A 21227-nucleotide genomic window follows, 5' to 3' on the forward strand; every position below is an offset into this window, starting at 1 on the left:
CAAGCCCGAATAAGCCTGACGACATCTACCTCGGCGATGAAGTTGCCAGGCTTGCTGGAGATGAAGATGGCACGTTTCCTAGCACCGTTGGGCCAGATCACCTACATCATATCCACCAGCTCAGCTGGAGCCGGCACAGCAGTGTGTTCACCTGCGTGTACACAAACACACACACACACTCTGATTAATGATGTCACATCCGTCAGTGAGAGACTGACACAGTGAGTCAAGACTGTCACAAACATAATCTCTCTTTCTCTGACATGTATGTACTGTCTCACACTCTCTTGCACACACCCACACACACACATACACACACATACACACATCTCGGCTTTTGGATTGTTGAGTCGTACGACTGCCACATCATCCTTGAGCTCATAGCTGACGTGCGTTCGAGCTTGATGGACAGAACAGCAGAAGCGACGAGAGGCCATCAGGCAGAGGGCTATAAGTATTGCATTATGCTAATTTCTGCTAGTTTAACATTATCCTTGGAGAATATATGCATAGACAGCAGACATACACTTGAACAGTGTGCTCAATGACACCTGGACATATAGGGAAATGTTGGAACTGGGAGGGCCCAACAAACTGGCCTTGTTTACAGCTGAATTGCGACTTCATAATAGTGAATGTTTTCAAAGCCTAAATCTGTGTGTGGCAAGAAAACAGATACTGGAGAGTGAAACTACGGTTGGTTTCTCTGAAACACAGTAATGATGTAGATACGAACATCAATTTATTGATAACTATTTAAATATCGAACATTTTAAATTCACTCGGTTGAGCTCTTTTTTAAAAAACCTTTGGTTGCGCTATGGAGCACTTTTTTTCTCTCCAAACACTTCCACTGATCTACAGGTGGCAGTAATATGCCAATATATGCAGCATTGTGCCAACACAGGCAGGGAAGATGAAGACGGCAAGCTAGTATACTTGGTTATTTTGAGGGAAATTGTTGTGCAGCCATTCCATTACATGCTGAAATCAATTACCCCTGGTGGGATTAATAAAGTTGTCTGAGTCTGTACAAATAAAACAATGGTTGATGGCAAGTTGTAAGGATGTTACCGATACAAGTTTTAACAACAGCTATGTTTCATGAGGAGAAAATGCATTCAATGGCCAAATATACTGGTAAATCATCAGTCTGATCCTGTTAGATGAACCAATCATCCTCGAGCATATTTAACTGCCAATGACCAAGACACTGATATGTTGACTGGCATGACCTAAGAAACGGAGAGAGGCCATGAGGATCCAGGATGGTCTCACATAAGGAACAAGCATCAGTGACCAAAACCCAAAGATATTCAATTTGTAACCATGTAGGTTAAGCTATCCAACAACATATCAAATAATTAAAATTAGCTTACCCTTTACCAGCTGCAACATTAAAGTAATAATAATACATTATTATTATTATTATTAATGCTAAGAAGAAGAACAACATCCTGAAATGGGCCATTCTGCACACAAGTAGTTTTACTTCAGAAACTATTGGTACTTGATACCAATACTTAAATAAGATTTTGAAAGCGTGACTTACTTGTAACAGTATTTTTGTATTTTAACAATGTAGAATTGCTACTTTTACTAATAACAGATACGTTATACTTCTTCCACCACTGACCATTACATGCTAATGACATCCTCTTTCTCACCTGTACATCCGAATGAAGACAATTACACAGCCTTGACTGTCAACAGTTATTTGGCACAACTGTTTAACTACTTGCGAACCATACTCTCGTATTATGAATATTATTTCACACATTATTTTTACGCAGTTTGAAGAGTAAACAACCGAAAGCCTGGGGCAGCCGCTAATACCAAGTAGGCCTACCTACGATATAATTTAATCGAAGGAAAACAAGACAAATAATATAATTACCACGTTTTAAAAACAATAGCTTTTGAAGTATTTATTTCGTATCACATACCTCAGTATAAGTGATATTTGCCAACGTGTGTTGCCCTCTTGGGGGGAATCCTCCGGCGTCACAAACAAAACGTCTCTCCGTCTCACTGAAACTAATCAAAAAGTTCCAAACAGACAGAACACACCGCGCGCGCAATTAATACTTTGACCGTTAGGGGCGCAAGGTTAAGGACCTTAAAACGCACCGAAATATTGCCGTGGCATAAAATGTCATTGTGTCACTCGAATCGTTATCTTTCATTTTAGAAAGGCAATATATTCTACAATGTATGTATTACAATGTATTACCAAAATATCTTGTAAACACAACTAGGGATGTAGCTATTCATTTTTTGCCCGTGTTTTTTTGCTCAGGCATTATCTAAGTCAGCTAACACATTGGTAGGTCCTTGAAAGCGTAGTCCAGTCAGTGGCGCTGCTGACTGAGCCTGGTAGGTCGTTTGACAGGGAATAGGTGTCGGAAGAAGACGTAACTCAAATACAGGTAAGCTTAAATCGAGCTGTCACTATTTATCATACAACTAGAAAGAGAAAAGACATGAAAAAACACTTGGCAAACCTGTTTATTTGCACCAAGCACAGCGGAATAGATCACAACTGAAAACGTTTATGGCAGCTAACAAGTAACGCTAGCTACGTAGCTTTACTAGCTTGCATCTTGCTTCCAGCTACTTCGCTTTTCTGTTTAGATAATTTCAGTAATGCCTTTTTATTTATTGGTGTAAACGTCACTATAAAGAACGAACTAATTAATCGGCAGTCTGTAGACAGTTCCGACCCTGTTCGACTCCTGTGATCTTCATTTGTGTCTGTCATTCTGTAGAAGTAGGAATCTAGGTGAAGGGTCAGAGAGCCGGGGTAGGGGGCGGGGTGTAGGGCTGGGTGACCGTCAATATGTCACATTGTCCCACATAATAAAACACAGAATCACATGTTGTTTATGGATTGTTTACTTACACTTTAAGTTGGAATCTGTATGAAATCCCTAAAAAAACATTTAAAAGGGTAAATGCCCAACAGAGTAAAGCCTCATAACAAGTCGTTGAAGCTCTTTAGGTTTATACTAAGTAGGCTAGAGTTCAGTGGTAGAAAAAGTATTCAGATCATAGAACGTCCATAGTCTAAAAACACTGAATTAAAAGGAGAGATCATGATAATTTTACTTAAGTAAATTTACATATGTATGATCAGCAACATGTTCTTAGTACACGAGTACTTGTTATGCAGAATGGCTCCTTTCACAGTATTATTTTATTATAGAATTTTATATTATTCTGGATACATGTAAAAGCATTTTATGTTGTAGTTTGTCTATGTGGAGCCAATTTAAAATACTTTATATATTACTAGGTAGATTGGTAGTGTCTACTATACATATCATATACATCAAATACAAAAAAAAGAAGAATGATATTGAGTACTTAGTTACATTTCACCACTTGGTAACTTTCACTTTCAAATAGTCAGTGGGATTATGTGGTTAAATATTATGACATAAGAATGTCATTATGAATTCAGTCATAGATAGCCAAATCTTCTTAAGTAAACACTTTACGGTGATGTAAAGACATCATTCACAAAACTGTCTAATACAACACTCCTGCAATAAATATTTAGCCCACCCTCTTTGACATAAATGTGTTCTATATATTGTATTAAATGCCTTAGCTGGGAGACTGCAGAAAACATTTCTGCTCGAGTAAAACGGTACTATTACAACAGAAAATAAAATAAAAAATGTTTTGCATGGCCATCCCAGTTCTAACTTTGCAGTAACAATTATAGTTTCTTTCTCCACAGAACATAATGGCGTCCATGTTGCTGAACACAGTGCGGAGCTGCTCTGTCAGCCCTTCCTGGGCGGTGCGGTTGGGTAAGTTTTCTCTGCTGTTATTTGTTTCACAGATTAACATATTCCAATATATGCCAAAGCAATGGTATAATATAATATACCAATCAAGAGAGTAGAGTCACGAATATAAGAAATAGCACCAACAGCTAATGGATGTTTTGATGTGTCATTAGGAAAGTAATATGATCTTTGGTCACTGACACTTTTGTCTCTTGGTGATTCAATGTATTATACAGACATCTGTTCTTTTTTAATTAATGCTGCAGCAACACTACTCTGCTTTTGTTGTTGTATTCTACATACTATTAATCATTTGAGATATTTGTGCCAACTAAGGTTTGGCTTCTAATCCAGGATGATAGAGAACATTTTTCTCTGTGTCTCAGGGGCACGCTCTCTCAGCACGACGGGCCAGCTTCATGCTCAGGGTAAGTCATTACTCTTAAGTTATGTAATTTACATTCACATATAAATCCAGATTTTAGTCTCGTGGCAATCGCACTGTTTAAAATGTGAGCTGAACACCTTAAGCCTCTATTTATTGATGAGGTTGATGGCTGAAAATGTTATGTTGAGCTGTGACAAATTAATCCTCAGGTCCGCTCACAACTATCGGAGTCTAAGTGCCTTTTACTGTCTTAATTTCCTTTCAGTTCAGACAAAGAGCAAAAAGACACTGGCTCGTCCTGGTGTGAAGAACATAGTTCTGGTGGAAGGAGTGCGAACCCCTTTCCTACTGTCTGGAACCACGTACGTCTCTGCTATTTTCTTATGATGGGAGCTTCTGGCCACCATACCTTAAGGAGGAAGGAAACCTGTTGTCAAATGACTTTTACAGAGAGTTAACATTAGTTTGATTTTAAAAACCTTTCTGCTTTGTGTGTACAGATATGCTGACCTAATGCCCCATGACTTGGCCAGAGCAGCTCTGCAGTAAGTATTTCCTTATTCTTATTTATATAAAAAATATTATATAAAAGATAAAAGCTGTGTGTATCTGGCATAGTGTGTAGTAGTTCCGATGAACTGCAAATTAATACCAGTTCTATTCGACACTGGCCACCAAACAGCAGATTGACAAGTAGCTTAACACTTAATTTATTGATTTTTTTACCCATGTACTGTCATTTTATTTGTCATCCGTTCATTACTGTCATCCAGTAATTCGGTCCTCTAGATCTCCACAAAATCTATGACAGCTGATTTAGGAGTTAAAACAAGAGTTGCATATAAAACTACGGTTCTGTGAAGTATGGGTGACCTTCAGGTGAAATATCTAGGCGTTACCACATCTGAAATGTGTCGGGTTAGACAAGAGGAGAGACAGGGGAACATTGGAGCAGCAATCTGACAGAGCTGTGAGGAGGGTGGCAGTGTTTTGTTTAAAAAGAGTTTGCTTTTGCCATATATTTGCCTCGCCATAAAATAAATTCACTGAGGATGCCTTTTTTTTCTACCTCCATTCTGTCTTGAGTTTTATGTATGACAGAATATTTTTTCTTCTGTGATTTTAAAATGTTGCATTTGGGTTTCCCTAGGGGTCTGCTGCAGAGGACGGGCTTACCCAAAGATGCTGTTGACTACATCATCTATGGAACAGTCATTCAGGAGGTCAAAACCAGCAACGTAGCAAGAGAGGTATTATCATGAACACACATGCACCCATGCAATGGTTGTAGTATTTTGAGCTTCACGTGCCTTGCATTATATTAACCAAAGAAGCATTTTTTACCTGCTGTCCTTTTTACTTTGACTTCAGGCAGCACTGGGTGCAGGCTTCTCTGACAAGATCCCTGCTCACACCGTCACCATGGCCTGCATCTCCTCGAACCAGGCAATGACCTCAGGTCTGTCTGAACTATGCAGTCCTACATTGTTGCTGCAAAAAAACATTTTATTGTTAGGTGTACGCAGAACGAATAAGAAGGAACAGAAATACATTTTGATTTTGACAAAAAAAAATAAGCAAATCAAACAAGCATTCCAGTTGAGCTTAAAACGTCACTTCCAAAGTACACAATAACATTTGGGCATGATGAAGACACGGAATCATTATACAAAACAATAGATGAAATGATCGGGAAATGATGACAGGGGATCACAGCAGGAGGCTGAGATCGGGAGTGTCTTCATGTCATTAAAGCTATGGTTGGTAATCTTGAGAAACTAGCGAAGCGAAACTCTCAGCACAGTATTGGCAAGCAGCTGGCAGCCTTCGCTCCAAATGTTGCTATATTCATTCCCCCAAAATGATTATTATGAACATAAACAATGAACATGGCTGTTGTTAGTACTCACAGTTGTCAAGCTAGCAGCCTGTTTTTGAATATTACCAAAGACAATGGATATTGTGTGTTGTTCCCAAGTTTGTTTCACCTTTTTGTTTGTTTGTCTCTCCTTCCTCCCTCCGTCCGTCCGTCTTTCCAGCTGCTGGTCTGATTGCTGCCGGCCAGTGTGACGCTGTCGTGGCGGGAGGGGTGGAGTTCATGTCTGATGTTCCAATCCGTCATAGCCGTAAGATGAGGAAGACCATGCTGTCCCTCAACAAGGCGAAGACCCTCGGCCAGAGGCTGAGTCTGATTGGCAGCATCCGGCTGGCGCATCTCTCCCCAGAGGTGCATATTCCCTTAAAATCTTGCGCCTCTTTCATTTTGTAAAATTTTTATTTTCATTAGAAATCAAATTTCTTCTCTCCGAACTTTGACGTACAGTCCAGTACTTCCTCCTGTAACCTTTTGTCATGTGCGTGTAGCTTCCTGCTGTGGCCGAGTTCTCCACGGCTGAAACGATGGGCCACAGTGCTGATCGTCTGGCTGCTGCGTTCGGGGTCTCCAGAGTGGAACAGGATGAGTTTGCTCTGCGATCACACACTCTGGCCAAAAAGGCCCAGGACGCCGGTCTACTGGAGGATGTCATCTCCTTTAAAGTGCCAGGTAAACACCGCCTCACTCTTTAAACTGGTAATACAACATTTCACATTCAGTGGTTAGGGATGGTTGTACATGTTGTACTAGTTTTCAAGATTTTTATGGAGGGTTGTGTACTTAAATGTACTTTCTTGATGTTTATAGGTGCTTTTTTGGTGCATGTCTGTTAATTTTGTTCACGTTAAGTGCTTTCCCTTTAATTATCATATCAGTGTTTAATACATTTTTATTGTGTAAACTTTAAGAATTGTATTCAGGCAGCCAATATTTAAGTCATTAGGCCCACATACCTTTTGACTCTAGTTGGAAAGATTATACACCCAACATAGGATTGTTCCATGATTTTACAACTTATTTTGATTGCATATTTTACACAATGACGGTATATTTTTGTCTTTACAAGGTCGTGATATTGTTTCGAAGGACAACGGCATCCGCCCATCCTCCATGGAGCAAATGGGTAAACTAAAGGCCGCCTTCATTAAACCTCACGGCACAGTGACCGCCGCCAACTCCTCCTTCCTGGTAAACACACACACACACACACACACACACACACACACACACACACACACACACACACACGCGCACACACACACACACACACGCACGCACGCACGCACGCACACACACACACACACACACACACACACACACACACACACACACACACTCTCTGAGCTCAAAAACGCCTTCAGCATAGATATGAGTATTTGTCTCTGTGTGTAAAACAAACATAGCTGAACACACTTTCTGCACAATCAAAGCTTTAAATTAACCTGGATCAAAACACTGTTTAGCAGCTTTATTATATATATATATATATATATATATATATATATATATATATATTTATTTATTTTTAATGATCTTATTTCCCTTTGTACTAAAAATAATATTTGTATGAAATATATTGTATACTGTCTCTCCTGATTCTCTTTCAGCTGTTTTTGTTTACAAGTGGGAGCGTAATCACGACTCATAAACTGCCCTGATATTAAATGAACTGCTTGTTTGCGTGTGTCCTCAGACTGACGGTGCCTCTGCTGTGCTTATCATGTCTGAAGAAAAAGCTTTGGCTATGGGTTACAAGCCGAAAGCCTACCTCAGGTATCTGCACCCTCTCTGTTTGGTAGAGCAGTCTCAATTTCAACAGCTATGCCCTTTTAGATGTGCTGATTGTATTGTATTTGTGTCCTGGCAGAGACTTTGTCTATGTGTCCCAGGACCCCAAAGATCAGCTGCTTTTGGGGTGAGTTCTTCAGTGCTGGCTTATTTTCCTCACAAATGACAAAATAACAGTTGCAAGACAAGGGATTCACCTTCCTTTTGTGATGGAACTGTGATGCACTGTGTGTTTTGATCTACATTATGTTTTTTGGTTGGGTTTTTGTTCAATTCTTCCAGGCCAACGTACGGTACACCGAAGGTCCTGGAACGGGCTGGCTTGACCATGAATGACATTGACGTCTTTGAGTTCCACGAGGCATTCGCAGTAAGTCATGACTACTCATTTGGGTACAAAACCTGCACGAGCTTGTGTAGTGGTGGAGTAATTTTTTAAGAGACAGATATGCATGATTAAACTAGATTTTCTCAATGACAATTTGTCAATTTTGGAGTACGATTTATCCTGCATTTTTTGAATCGGTATAAATCATGTGTCTGGTGTCTATAGTTACTCAGTATTTGTGTGTTTTCCAGGGTCAGATAATGGCAAATCTAAAGGCTTTGGACTCAGACTGGTTCGCCCAGACGTACTTGGGCAGGAAATCGAAGGTAAATATGGCTGCTCGTGGTCACATAATAATAATAAAAATAAAAAAAAACTTTCAGCATTTGGTGTCATCCTATTTTTATATGGATGTACTGTTACAACACACAAAAAAAATTAGATCTTGGTTTGCAACTTTATATTTCACACCTAATGTTCAAAACAGGTCAAAGATATGTTTCAGATTGAAAGTGTCATTTTAACATCATATAAAACTCAACGTGCGATTTTTGGTGAAAGCACTGTTAAAGCTTTTCTCCCTCATCTTGGTGTGACCTACAGAGTCACTTTAAACTTTTTTATAAGCATGCAATAGAATTAAAGATCATTTGAGCACTGACTGTTTTTGTCCTATATAATTCTTTGTTTTAAACTTGTAGCTGTTTTTTTGTTCATTTGTGTTTTTATGTGTTGCTTGTGTGGAGTTTGTAGGCTGTCATCAAGGCCAAGACCCCTTTGTAATCTCCAAGGATTATCCTGGCTAAATAAACCTTAAATAAAATCAATTAGAAATGTAATTTGTTTTCGCTTAGTTGGATTGACTTATGTTTGATTGAATTATGTCTTTAATATGTACAAATTCATATTAGACAACTAAATCCTAACAAAATGATTTCATTAATTAAAATCGAGTTGAAAATGCAAAGCTTTTTAAAGGAAATCCTAATAGAAGTTTCCAAGTAGAGTAGTATTTTTCCATTATTCAGCTGAGCTTTAACCTTGGTAGTTCTAGCCCCCGCCTCTCTAGATGCCGAGTTTTGATTTGATACAAAGAAATGCTCACGTATATATCAGTCCTGACCAAATGTCACGTGTGTAGGTGGGAACTCCTCCCATGGAGAAGTTCAACCTGTGGGGAGGCTCTCTGTCTTTGGGTCATCCGTTCGGGGCCACGGGCTGCAGGCTGGCGACCACAGTGGCACACCGACTGCAGAAGGAGGGAGGACAGTACGGACTGGTGGCAGCTTGTGCTGCTGGAGGACAGGTACTTACAGTTACTACTTCTGGGAAACTCAGACACTCATCAAAATAACTTTTCCATCCTGTTTATTCATTCTTCTATTTTCCAGGGTCATGCCATGGTGATCGAGGCCTACCCCCAGTAAAACGCCACCTGATCGTCAGGTTCATCCTGACGACTACACGCATACACACACACACACGCTAACATCCAGACAACAGAGTGTACATACGAGCACCACTTTGCCTTGATAAGAGAGAGAGGAGTCGGATACAGTATGCGAGTGCGTTCTAGGAATCTTGTGTAAATTGAACTTTGCGTAGAGGCTGTTAAATTATAGCAGATCATTGTCCAGGAGAGTTGCTTATGATTTTGTGGACTTTGAGAATTTGCATCATGTCGGCGTTGTCACCGAGTCAAATGTAACATAGCAGAGTTGAAGCGCTCAGTGGAGATACAGTGATCCTAATGTTTATATATGGTGTAATATGTTTTTTTTTTTCTTACGAACTGTTGAAATTAAAGGGTGTGATGATAACCACACTGACTCTCATTTCTGGGTTTGGTATTCCTTCTTGTCCCCGTGAAACAGCCACCGTTAATTGTGCTTTGTCATTTTCAGAAACAATGTGAATACGTGATATTTTTCATCCAGTCTTATATCTTTGGGTTTTGGAATGTTGCACCGAGCCATATGAAGCCATTCACATTCATCCACTTTGCAGACACATCTGGCCAAACACAAACTGTACAAATGAGTTACATTGCAAGCCACAGCAGATCAAGGAGAAGCCATTGGTGCTCACGCAGGGTTGCCGGTGCATTTTTAAGAGACGGAGAGGTCAATTCCCCCACTGTGGGACTAATAAAGAATTATCTATCTTAATAAGATGGAGCGATAGCCAGAATGAAAATAAGGAAGTGTTGCAACCCTAATCTTCTGATGTGAAAGTGTTCAGTTTTCTATAACAATAAATACTTGCGACTAGATAAACACGATGACCCTGATGAAGGCCACAACAAGCCGAAACACTTTGGTCTTACAATAAAGTTCTTCTTTATACTGCTTCATACTAAGTGTTGCTGGAGGGTTTTTTTATTTCAGCTATTTTCTCTTCTCCATGGGCCTTGGAAGTAGGTGAAGTTGTGCCAAAAACTCAACAATCAAACACTCAAATCTAATTCATTACCCAAACAACATGCATCACATTTCAATGCAAATGTTTGCTAAATCCTTATTGCTATCATCACTTTTCTTCTCCCCTAAATGAGCCCAGCCTACTTCAAACTACTGAGAGGAGTAAAGACAAACACAAATAAAAACCAAAACTGCAGTAGAATATATGTGCTTAATGGGACTTTAACATATTCTCATGAATAAAAAGTTGTTGATTTTATGCATAAATAGCAGTGTTTACCAGATTTAGATCTCACCCCAATACAGAAGATTAGATTGGATCACGTTTAAACTTAAGTAGCTGTGTTTCCGGTAACAAACTGCGACTGAATTGTTGGTGTACTACGAAACAAAGTGACAAAGAGCGTTTCTCTACATCTCTGATCTGATTGAAGGCCTTGATGCGCGGACACTTCCAAGCAATGTTGATGGGCTATGTTTAATTCAGCAGGGACTCAGACTGTTGCGAGGAAGAAAGATCAATGTATAGAAAGCTTTGTGTTCAACATGACAACAGTGCATTTTGGGGAAAGGGGGTGTATCCCACACAGACTAGGCCTACTCTTTTTAGCCGATTAAAAATAATAAATTTGCATTGCCAATATATTTTTGTGTGCATGTTTTGGCATCTTTGCATGAGATGTGTCAGCTGTGCAGACTGACTTTGGATTCCCGCGCGCTTAATTGATGGTGAGTATAGTGCTGTCTGCTTCTGACGGGACGACTGATGTTAATGAGGAGGTAAAGAGGAGATGCTCGGGCTTCCTGGTGATTTTAAAACAACATGAATATGGAAAGATATAGAGAAGATATGGAGGGAATAGGGCTTAAAAGTTCAGCTTGCAGTGGTGTCTCCTTGATATTTGGTGCTCGTATTGTGGGAAAAGGCGAACTTTTTTTCTTTCCACCCGCTAAAGTGTTTTGTGTAATTGACAGCGGATGGGTAAATTTATATCAACACATCGCCTCTTTTCCTGCTTTGGATGTGTAGCTAGGATCCCCTCAGCGCTCAGCGGGAGACCTGATCTGCTCATCACACACATGCGCGCGCACGCACGCACACACACCAGTTGTGGGGGCGGGGGGGGGGAGGGGGGCTTGTTAACATAACTTCAGTCAGACACTTCCGTTTAAAATGTATTTAAAGATTTAATTCTTCCAGTTTAAGGAATCCTTGACTCCGCGCGGGAAGAGTTGATTAATGGAGTCGAGGCTGTCACACGGGCTGCAGGCGGAGGGAATAAAAACCAAATGTTTTACCGCCGAGGCAAAACGGAGTTCGAATGTAAATAGCGGGGAGAAAGACAGAGAGGGGTTGTGTGTGTCTGTGTGTGTGTTTTTTAAAGCTTCAAAACCGCCTCAACCCTGCGAGACACCGGAGACACGCAGACACACGCCGACATAGCGGGCCGCCTCCCTGCCTCTCGCTGCCTCGGCGGGCCTTTGATCAGACGGAACCTTTTATGGGGAATGACTGGCGAATGCACCCGCTGCTGTCACTACAAATCTACCTCACCGAGCGCGCGGGGAGGCGGGGAGGGGAAGAAGGAGGGTACCGGGGAGGGGGGAGTCGGTGTGCAGCGGTGTCTTTCATCTCGTCCTAGCCGGCTCACGCGGGGCGGCACCTGCTGAAAGCTGCACTTGACTCGCGCGCTCTCCACCTGCTCGTGCGCTCAGTGCGCTTGGATGCAGCGTAATGCGCATAATGAACAGGCTGTGCTATAGGGGACTTCAGCATCAGGGTTTGTTCTACATCCAAACAAGTCACTGGAAGGATCATATATACTGTATATACGTACTCTATCTCTGTATATATACTCTGAAAGGTTTGATAAACTTAACATCCTTCCCTCAATATGTAGGATTTATCGGCTTAAACACTAAACACTTCTATTAATGCTGGAAGACAGCAGTTGAACTCCTGAAAAACGGAAAAACTGAACAACGTCTGTGGTTTTTGTATCCGTTAGTGAAATTGATTAACCTACTTTGTCCCTCATACAATCCTGTCACCAGTGAACCAGTGACGTTTGAGCAACAGGTTGGCGTTTTGGGAGATGACCTTATGCCCTTTCTAGCCCCAGTTAAATGAAAAAAGCAACACCACTCACATAAAGTAGAATATGAAGCCACCAGCATAAAGACTGGAAGAGGCAATCTTCTAAATCCGTGTTTTTATGAATCTTCTAAATCTCACTAATTAACACCACATATCACCACGTTTGTTAGATGATAAATGGTAAACTGTTCCTTTAAGTCCCCACAGAATAAACAAATCAGTGATATACTATACTATAGTTAATACTTAAAGTATATTAGTCAGCATGATACAAAACCCAGCCCATTAATTACCTCAGACAACTACTATAATGACTAGCTTGCAGAAAAATCAATATTCTAATATAATATCATACAATACAAAACAGCTGTAACAGAAAGCGAAGCTATACCGAAAAGCTCCAACAACAACAACAACAACAACATGTGACGAGTTGAAGAAGATACGCATCAATATTTGCTTTGTCTCAGATCACACAAATGGTTGAGTGTTACAATGTCAGTCGAATTGTTATGGAACGGTGTTCAACTGACACCAACTGCTGGTGACATGATAATCATATACAGCCATGGTCACGTTTATCAAATATTTATAATTAATGAAAAGTGAAATGGAGTCCTGCTCAGTGTGGAGAAGCATACAACAGCTTAAAGACTTAAGGTCATCTGCCTTTTGTACCTCACAGACATTTTCATGTTGAATTGATGCTAGTGGTGAAATCTTTCTGGTATAATGTCAAAGCAACCTTCAGACCTGCTGAAATATAATTTTTGTGTTTTATAACCAAGTCACAAGGTCACAATTTTATTTCCTATATATCCTCAATTTGGCCACATCTTTCTTGCTCGCCAGGCTTCTTCCCCTCCTCTGGAAACACCCAAGCGAATCCTAATGCACACCTTGAAGCACAATATAAACACACCCTTTTTCTCCAACATCATCTTCAACTGCAGTGTTCGTCTCCATGGCTACGACTCGATAAAATCCTGAGACATTAGACACATACTTCAGTTCTTAACAATTGCAGCGGAATGTGGTAAACTACCAACGTTGACCCGATCAGGCTCTGTGTGCTTAAGCCAGTGTATCTTTGTGGATTCTGGAGGGAACTTTGGCATCCCCCCCCCCACACACACACACACACACACACACACACACATACACACACTACATCTCGGCGTCTGTCGGTTGTACACCGACTGTACACAGGTGGATAGCAGAGGCTGTGTGTGGAGCAAGTGGATTATGAGGAACGGTAATTGGCTGTCCAGAGAAGCTGCCCATATGAATCTGAGTGTGTGTGTGTGTGTGTGTGTGTGTGTGCACGCTCTGTCCAGAGTTCATCATGTTCTCATAACGGTCAGTTAGGGTTGTCCGCCAGGCTCGATCTCCTGTCGGGATTGTAAATGTTATTGATCAGACGCATACGTGGCATCCATAACGAGAGCTGAGACACTGTTTTCTCGCTCTCTCTCTCTCTCTCTCTTAAACTCAAACACACACACACACACACACACACACACACACACACACACACACACACACACACACACTAGAGTATGACTCATTAGGAGCCATACACACTCATAGACAAATCCTCATTAACACTCCCAAGTCATACACACTAAACATCCATACACATCTAGTTTCAGACAACACACACACACACACACACTGATTTAGTTGAGTGAGATGGGGGGGGGGGGGTGAAGGATGGGGGGCACAAAATGTGGACATGAATGGTGTGTGTGTGTGTGTGTGTGTGTGTGTGTGTGTGTGTGTGTGTGTGTGTGTGTCACGCGTGGCATTTGTGTGTGTGCACAGCAGTGTGTATCTCAAGGAGTGCGTCTACGTGTGTGTGTGTGTGTGTGTGTGTGTGTGTGTGTGTGTGTGTGTGTGTGTGTGTGTGTGTGTGTGTGTGTGTGTGTGTGTGTGTATGGCGCGTGTCAGAGTCTGTCAGCCCCGGCGTCTCGTGTCAGGGCGAGAGGCGAGACACTAACAGCTTCTGTCATTCTGCTGACAAAATGGTGGCAGAAGATTTCCCATGGTGCCCTGATGACTGCTGGCGTTTGTCAACAAGCCCTGTCACCACGGCAATGAGGGGTGTGTGTGTATGGGGGTGTGGGGGGGGGGGGGGGGGGGGGGGGGGGTGACAGGCCCCGGACCCATGAGCACCAGGGAAAGAGAGAGGGTTTGTGTGCTAGAGTGAGTGTGTGTGTGTGTGTGTGTGTGTGTGTGTGTCAGCGTGTGATTGTGTGTGTGTTGGAAGGGGAGAGGGGAAATAGGGGGAGGCAGGGGGGAGGGAAGGGTTGTCTCTCAGCAGCTTTCATACATACACTGCGAAAAAACCAAAATGAGCTGTCACTGCAATTCCCAGGATGCCTTGCTGTTTAGCATAGCAGCAGCAGCAGCAGCAGCATGAACGGTATGTGTGTGTGTGTGTGTGGGCCAGTAAGCTGATAAGCTAACTCTCTCTATCTCTCTCTCTCTTCCTCTCACTCTCTCTCTCTCTCTCTCTCTCTCTCTCTCTCTCACACACACACACACACACACACACACACTATCTCACGCACTCACTCAGATAATTAAGCAGAGCAGAAGCTCCCCCTGACGCGAGGCAGAGCTCATCTGCATTTTGGCCTCCGGCGCGCAGTTAGGAGCAACGCCTGATGGAGGGAGAGAGAGAGAGAGGAGAGAGGGCAAGCAAGGGAGGGAGGGATGGTTGGAGAGAGAGAGAGAGAGTGTGTAGAGAGAGAGAGAGAGAGAGAGAGAGAGGGTAAGGAGCCAATTAGCCAGCTGGATGGATGAGTGACTGACAGCACTCTTGACACACTGCTATCCAGGCTTTTCTACTGCACGCACACACACACACACACACACACACACACACACACACACACACACACACACACACACACACTCCTTCCTTCCATCCATCCATCCATCCATCTCTCTCGTCTCAGCCTCCTCCGTTCTCTATATGTGTCTCATGCTGAGTTGCTGTGTCTCTTGTTCTCTTGTCTCCTGCGCTCTGCATAACGCTCGCGCTCCAATCACGCCCTCCCACAAGCCTCAAATGTCCTACGACCTTGTCCAATGAGAGCACCCGCTGTGCTACGGGCCCCGCCTCTTAGGCGCCGAAATGGAAGAGGGTCAAAGGTTGTCATCCTGCCATTTTGCAGACAAAAACTCTATTTGTCAAGGGCTTGTTTTCACCCCCCTCCTCCCACATAAAAAAGGGTGTTTGACGTTACTGAAACGTGGACTCCATTGCTGATTTCTAGGTGTGTGTCCTTGTGCTTTGCTCCTCTTTGAGCTTTTCATGTTTGGAATGAGGATATCTTTTGCTCCGGGAGCTCGTTCCATTAAGATTATAATTGGGATTAGTTAAGGTATGGTGGAAGGTTTGCAAATGAAGGATGTGTGTGCACGTTTGCTTCCCTCCGTCAGGGAGTTTGTAGACTATTCTGTCTCCTTTAAAATGTAAAGGATCAGAGGTTTAGAGTGTATTCCCCTACTTCAGGTTTCTCCTGATTTAAACTTTATTATCAGGTCAGACACAATGGAAAAATGATGGACAAAGTTGCCACATTGCTCAAAATGGCCATCAACCCAATACCAGACAGCATTGCAGAGAGGGACGGGCACCAGGTGGAAGTTGACAGATTGCTGACCATGCACGAACCATCAAGGTCCTAGAGGAATCCAGAACGTTTTCTGTTTGAGTTAGGCCTTTTTTTCTTTTTTTGGTAGAATCTCATTCAAATTTGCAGTAGGTTGAGTACAAAAGAGAACTACTGTTTATAATGTTAAGCTAAATTTCACTGTGAAATTAAGACTGGTCTTGAGTTCAGTACAAAACTAGGCAGTATATATGGTTGATAGCTTTGAACTCTGGTGAGTCTTTACACTCGGTTCAGCTTGATTGTGAAAGTCATACACTGTTTGTACTACAATGGATCTTCCTCAGGTTGTAAGGTTAGTTAACTCTAATATACAAGATCATGGTGTGACATTGTCCACACCGTGTATCAGCACACCAGTGGTGTATTGGAGGGTTTATGGAAGCTATATGTGGTATAGACATCTCTTTTCAGCCAAAAAGCTGAAGTACCCACTCGGTAACCAACGGAAAATACACAGCAAAATCGGCAGTTTTAATTCAACACCAAAATACCGGTAGTTGAATTCAATATTTTCATAGTATCTTTATTGACCCACACTACTTGAGTTAAAACTACACTTTTGAAAGTATTAAATAGTTTACACGATGATAGAGCAGCAACTCGCTCAAAATGTAACACTAGTCAACTCAGATCAGTGTTGAATTCCACCCTCACCCAGTAAAATATTAAAAAAGGAAGAAAAAAAAGACAATATAAGATCATTTTTGGAGTTCAAGTGAAACTGTATTCTCAAATACACCACGTGTGGAAAGGGATGAACATCTGGTCCTTAAGTTTACACAATATGGCAGTGTGGCACAATGTATGTTTTTTTCATCCATCTCATTGGAACACTCATCAATAGAAATAATGAATAATGATGAATCAGTTCTCTCCTCAACACAATATGCATTAAAGTGGTCATCAACATAAAGAGTCTGAACCAGTGAAGCAAGTAACAAGTTTATTCAAGTCACCTCAACATTAAAACAACCTAAAATGGCAGATCAGTAATCAGTAGTAAGTGCGGGTGTTGGATGTGTCGAAGATGTAGCTGCTAAACTAAACTAGTCATAATGTGAACAAACTAAAGACGACCAAAACCAAAAATCAAGATCAGATGCCCAAAAGGCACCAGCCTCGCAGGATGGCACAAGAGGGCGCAAGAAAGAGCCATCTTGGAAACACCTATCCTATGTAGGCTTCACACAGGTGAGGCCAATAGCTCAAGGAGGTGGGAGGGGATAAGGCAACCAGCAGAGCCTGGAGGAAAACAACGACAGGACAAACAGGCACATACAGCCCAGGGCCATCACAGCTTTCATTCTTCCAATTCTTAGAAAATGTATACATTCTCTATTCATATAGCACAACAACACCATACCACTATCCTATCCTGACAGTTAGAGATACTTTGAAACTAATGCTGCAAATATTGAAAAAGAAAAAGTTCTTTGATGCAACAGACCCAGTGAGTGAGCAACTCAAAAAATAAAGACATGCCGAAGCAATGTGTGTTTATCATTTCTTTGTGATGTCATGAAAATACACACCAAACCACATACCGTATGCTGCTATACGAACATGTGCGTTGCATGGTGAGCGGATCACCGAACTAGCTAACCAATGAGGGGAGCGTGTCCACTTAGCCCTATGTCCCCTCAAACCTATGTTCCCTCAACCCTATGTTCTCTCAGCCTTGTGTTCCCTTAAACATATGCTCTCTCAGCCCTTTGTTCCCTCAAACCTATGTTCCCTCAACCCTATGTTCTCTCAGCCCTGTGTTCCCTTAAACCTATGCTCTCTCAGCCCTTTGTTCCCTCAAACCTATGTGCCCTCAACCCAATGTTCTCTCAGCCCTGTGTTCCCCAAAACCTATGTTCGCTCAACCCTATGTTCCCACAAACCTATGTTCTCTCAGCCCTATGTTCCCTCAAACCTATGAACTCTTAGCCCTATGTTCCATGGACCCTATGTTCCCTCAATATGTTCCCTCAACCCTATGTTCTCTCAATCCTATGTTCCCTCAAACCTATGTTTTCTCAGCCCTATGTTCCCTCAAACCTATGAACTCTTATCCCTATGTTCCATGGACCCTATGTCCCCTTAATATGATCCTTCAACCCTATGTTCCCTCAATATGATCCCTCAACCCTATGTTCTCTCAATCCTATGTTCCCTCAAACCTATGTTCTCTCAGCCCTATGTTCCCTCAAACCTATGAACTCTTATCCCTATGTTCCATGGACCCTATGTTCCCTCAATATGATCCCTCAAACCTATGTTCTCTCAGCCCTATGTTCCCTCAAACCTATGAACTCTCAGCCCTATGTTCCATGGACCCTATGTTCCCTCAATATGATCCCTCAACCCTATGTTCTCTCAATCCTATGTTCTCTCACCCCTCCGTTCCCTCACACTTCTCCAAAATTAAGCCGGACAGATTTGTTATGATTGAAACTCTAGAATAGCTAGAATGCAAAGTTTTGTGTGTTAAGAGTTAATGATGACTGTCCCACCGGCCATTTATATAATCCGTCACACATCAGTTTTAATCTAATGGTTTGTGTTACATGGATACTCCTTTTTCTCTTTTCGCTCAGCACGACTTTCAAATGAATTTGTTTCAATTTTTATTTCAAGGTGGTTGCTACAATAACAAATCTCATTCACAATGTTATGACTTCTATTATTTGTTCAACTGAATTTAGTCAAATCAAAGCTACTGCACGCTAATATTTTAATGTGTTAGTCTGTGTCACAACCAGTTACTGTTTACCATTTGTTGATAGCAGAATCGTAAAATGTTGCATGTATAGAGCCATCACCTTACCAAGGAGACACATGGTTCACCTTTATGTCCTCACACAATCATAGTCGACCGTAGTTGTTAAGCTCAAACAGCACACGTTATTTTCTCCATTCTTTCTCATTTGACACCGACCTTGGTGGAGCAGCGTAGTTTACAGAGTCTGCGAGAAATACCGACAACAAAGCTTTTCTTCTTTGACTGATGTGCGCAGTGATCAAACATGCTATCTTCATGCTGCTTCCTCCCCATCATTATACGTGAAAGTACAGAAGGTGCGCTTTTAAGCAGCTGCTCTTTTCGGGGAAAATCAGTGAGAGGAGAGAAAAAAGTGCACAGTGAACCGAGGAGAATCTGTATTTTCATTGAAACCCCAGGAATTAAATGCCGCCTATTAGCCAAGCAGGTATTCTACACTGAAGCAGAAAACATCACACTTCCTAACATCTTATAAAGATTGCTTTATTGCTGCTATTATGTTGTTGCAAGAAACAAAAAGCGTCATTATGCCATCAGATTATTAGCTAAACTAGCAGCTAAATGTTGGTATTGATATTTCTTCTCTCTCTCCTAAAACATCTGATCAAATTCAATCTATAAAAAGGTCACACATGCAGAGAAACAAAGGGGATTGCTTTTTAACAGCGTTGTCAGTGCTTTATGTGCACATCGCAGCCTCATTAAAATCTGACATGATTCAGGAAACAAACCACAGCTTCACAAAACTGCTGCCGAGTGCTTTGTGCTCTCACAGTCATCTTTACCTCATTGTAAACACCTGTATATTTATCACAGTGAGCTTGATGTGTATGTAAGTTGAGGTCCAAACATCTGCATTGGCATTATAAGTCTGTCTATGGGTGCCTGAACGGGTAATAGTGTCAAAGAAGTGAGATGACAACATATTTGAACCATTCATTTTGCAATTAAACTTGCTCATTGTCTTTTCTTCTCTCTGAGTTTGTTCTCCTCCCCTTAAATCACTTGTTGAAGAAGGTATTTCTTGTATTTACTCTTGTTCTTTGGTGGGTATATTACATATTAGAGCATATTTCTTTTTGTTTTTCGACGATCAGATGTTGGCGTCGTACCTCCTTAAACATTTGTTTTCGGCTCAGACTAAAGCGAGGAGACGTTTCACGTCCTCCTTCCCGTTGCAGCCAGCGAATGACAGACGCACACACGACAGGAGAGGATGTGCAGAAGGATAAGACTCTGTTTCTGCAAATTGCATGCAAATATGCAAACAAGGAAACGGCAAAACAGGGCGGGAAGCAGATGTAGCATACGTGGGGGTGGAAGTGAACGGTTGGGAGAGGGAAGCATCGCCGCTGGTTGACAGGAACACGGTTGGAACAGGAGGCCTCATGACAAGCCGCCGTATAGCTTTCCTGTTTGCTCACAGAAAGATGCCTGAAGGAGCGGGAGAGGGGAAAGGTGGAGGCAGGAGAAAGCCAGTGGAGGAGTCACAGCTGGAGTGAGGGAGCAGACACACACCTGCCTGACAGTGGCAGAGGGGAGGGGGGAAGTAAGGGAGGGAGGGAGGAATGATGGGAGGGGGACAGGAAAACGTGTGTGACGTTGAAGTTGTAAAATAGTTGAATTGGCCTGTGATGAGCCCTGCATTTCTGAAAGTGAGACACATCTTTGCTGTAATATTTCCTTCTTAAGCCATTGTTTGAATATGAACCTGTACATACAGATAAAATTACATTTTAAAAACTCTTTTCGATTGATGAAATAATCTAATATATGTTTGCCGTAATATTGTTTGTACAGTAGAATACATTTTTTGTTTTAATAAGAAATAAAAACAGATAAAAAAGAGAGTCAAGGACACTTTTCCACTCTGGTGAACAATAAAGCTGTATTCTATTGTTCTATTCTATTCTGATGATTGTTGTTATGACATACAAAAATATTCATGCTCCAGCACAGCATGTGATATTCATCAATCAAAATGATTTACAGATATAATAGGAATATTATTTTTCTCAAAACGCAATAATAAGGAGAAGAAGCCTTATTTCTACAATTGCCCAAAGAAATTGATCCAGA

At 41.7% G+C, this 21227-nt stretch overlaps 1 protein-coding gene across 1 annotated transcript; it reads left to right on the forward strand.

Annotated features, from left to right (window-relative positions):
• The first annotated feature begins 2355 nt into the window (after nucleotides 1-2355).
• hadhb (hydroxyacyl-CoA dehydrogenase trifunctional multienzyme complex subunit beta) lies at nucleotides 2356-10012 on the forward strand. Its single transcript, XM_084030213.1, has 16 exons — nucleotides 2356-2429; nucleotides 3746-3818; nucleotides 4184-4225; nucleotides 4451-4547; nucleotides 4686-4730; nucleotides 5336-5435; nucleotides 5557-5644; nucleotides 6225-6412; nucleotides 6550-6730; nucleotides 7128-7249; nucleotides 7755-7834; nucleotides 7929-7976; nucleotides 8132-8219; nucleotides 8429-8503; nucleotides 9319-9483; nucleotides 9569-10012. The coding sequence occupies exons 2-16, from the start codon at nucleotides 3752-3754 to the stop codon at nucleotides 9602-9604; spliced, it is 1422 nt and encodes a 473-aa protein (XP_083886339.1). The 5' UTR covers nucleotides 2356-2429; nucleotides 3746-3751; the 3' UTR covers nucleotides 9605-10012.
• The last annotated feature ends 11215 nt before the right edge of the window (nucleotides 10013-21227 follow it).

Source organism: Eutrigla gurnardus (genome assembly GCF_963514095.1).
Source record: "Eutrigla gurnardus genome assembly, chromosome: 16".
Taxonomy (NCBI): domain Eukaryota; kingdom Metazoa; phylum Chordata; class Actinopteri; order Perciformes; family Triglidae; genus Eutrigla; species Eutrigla gurnardus.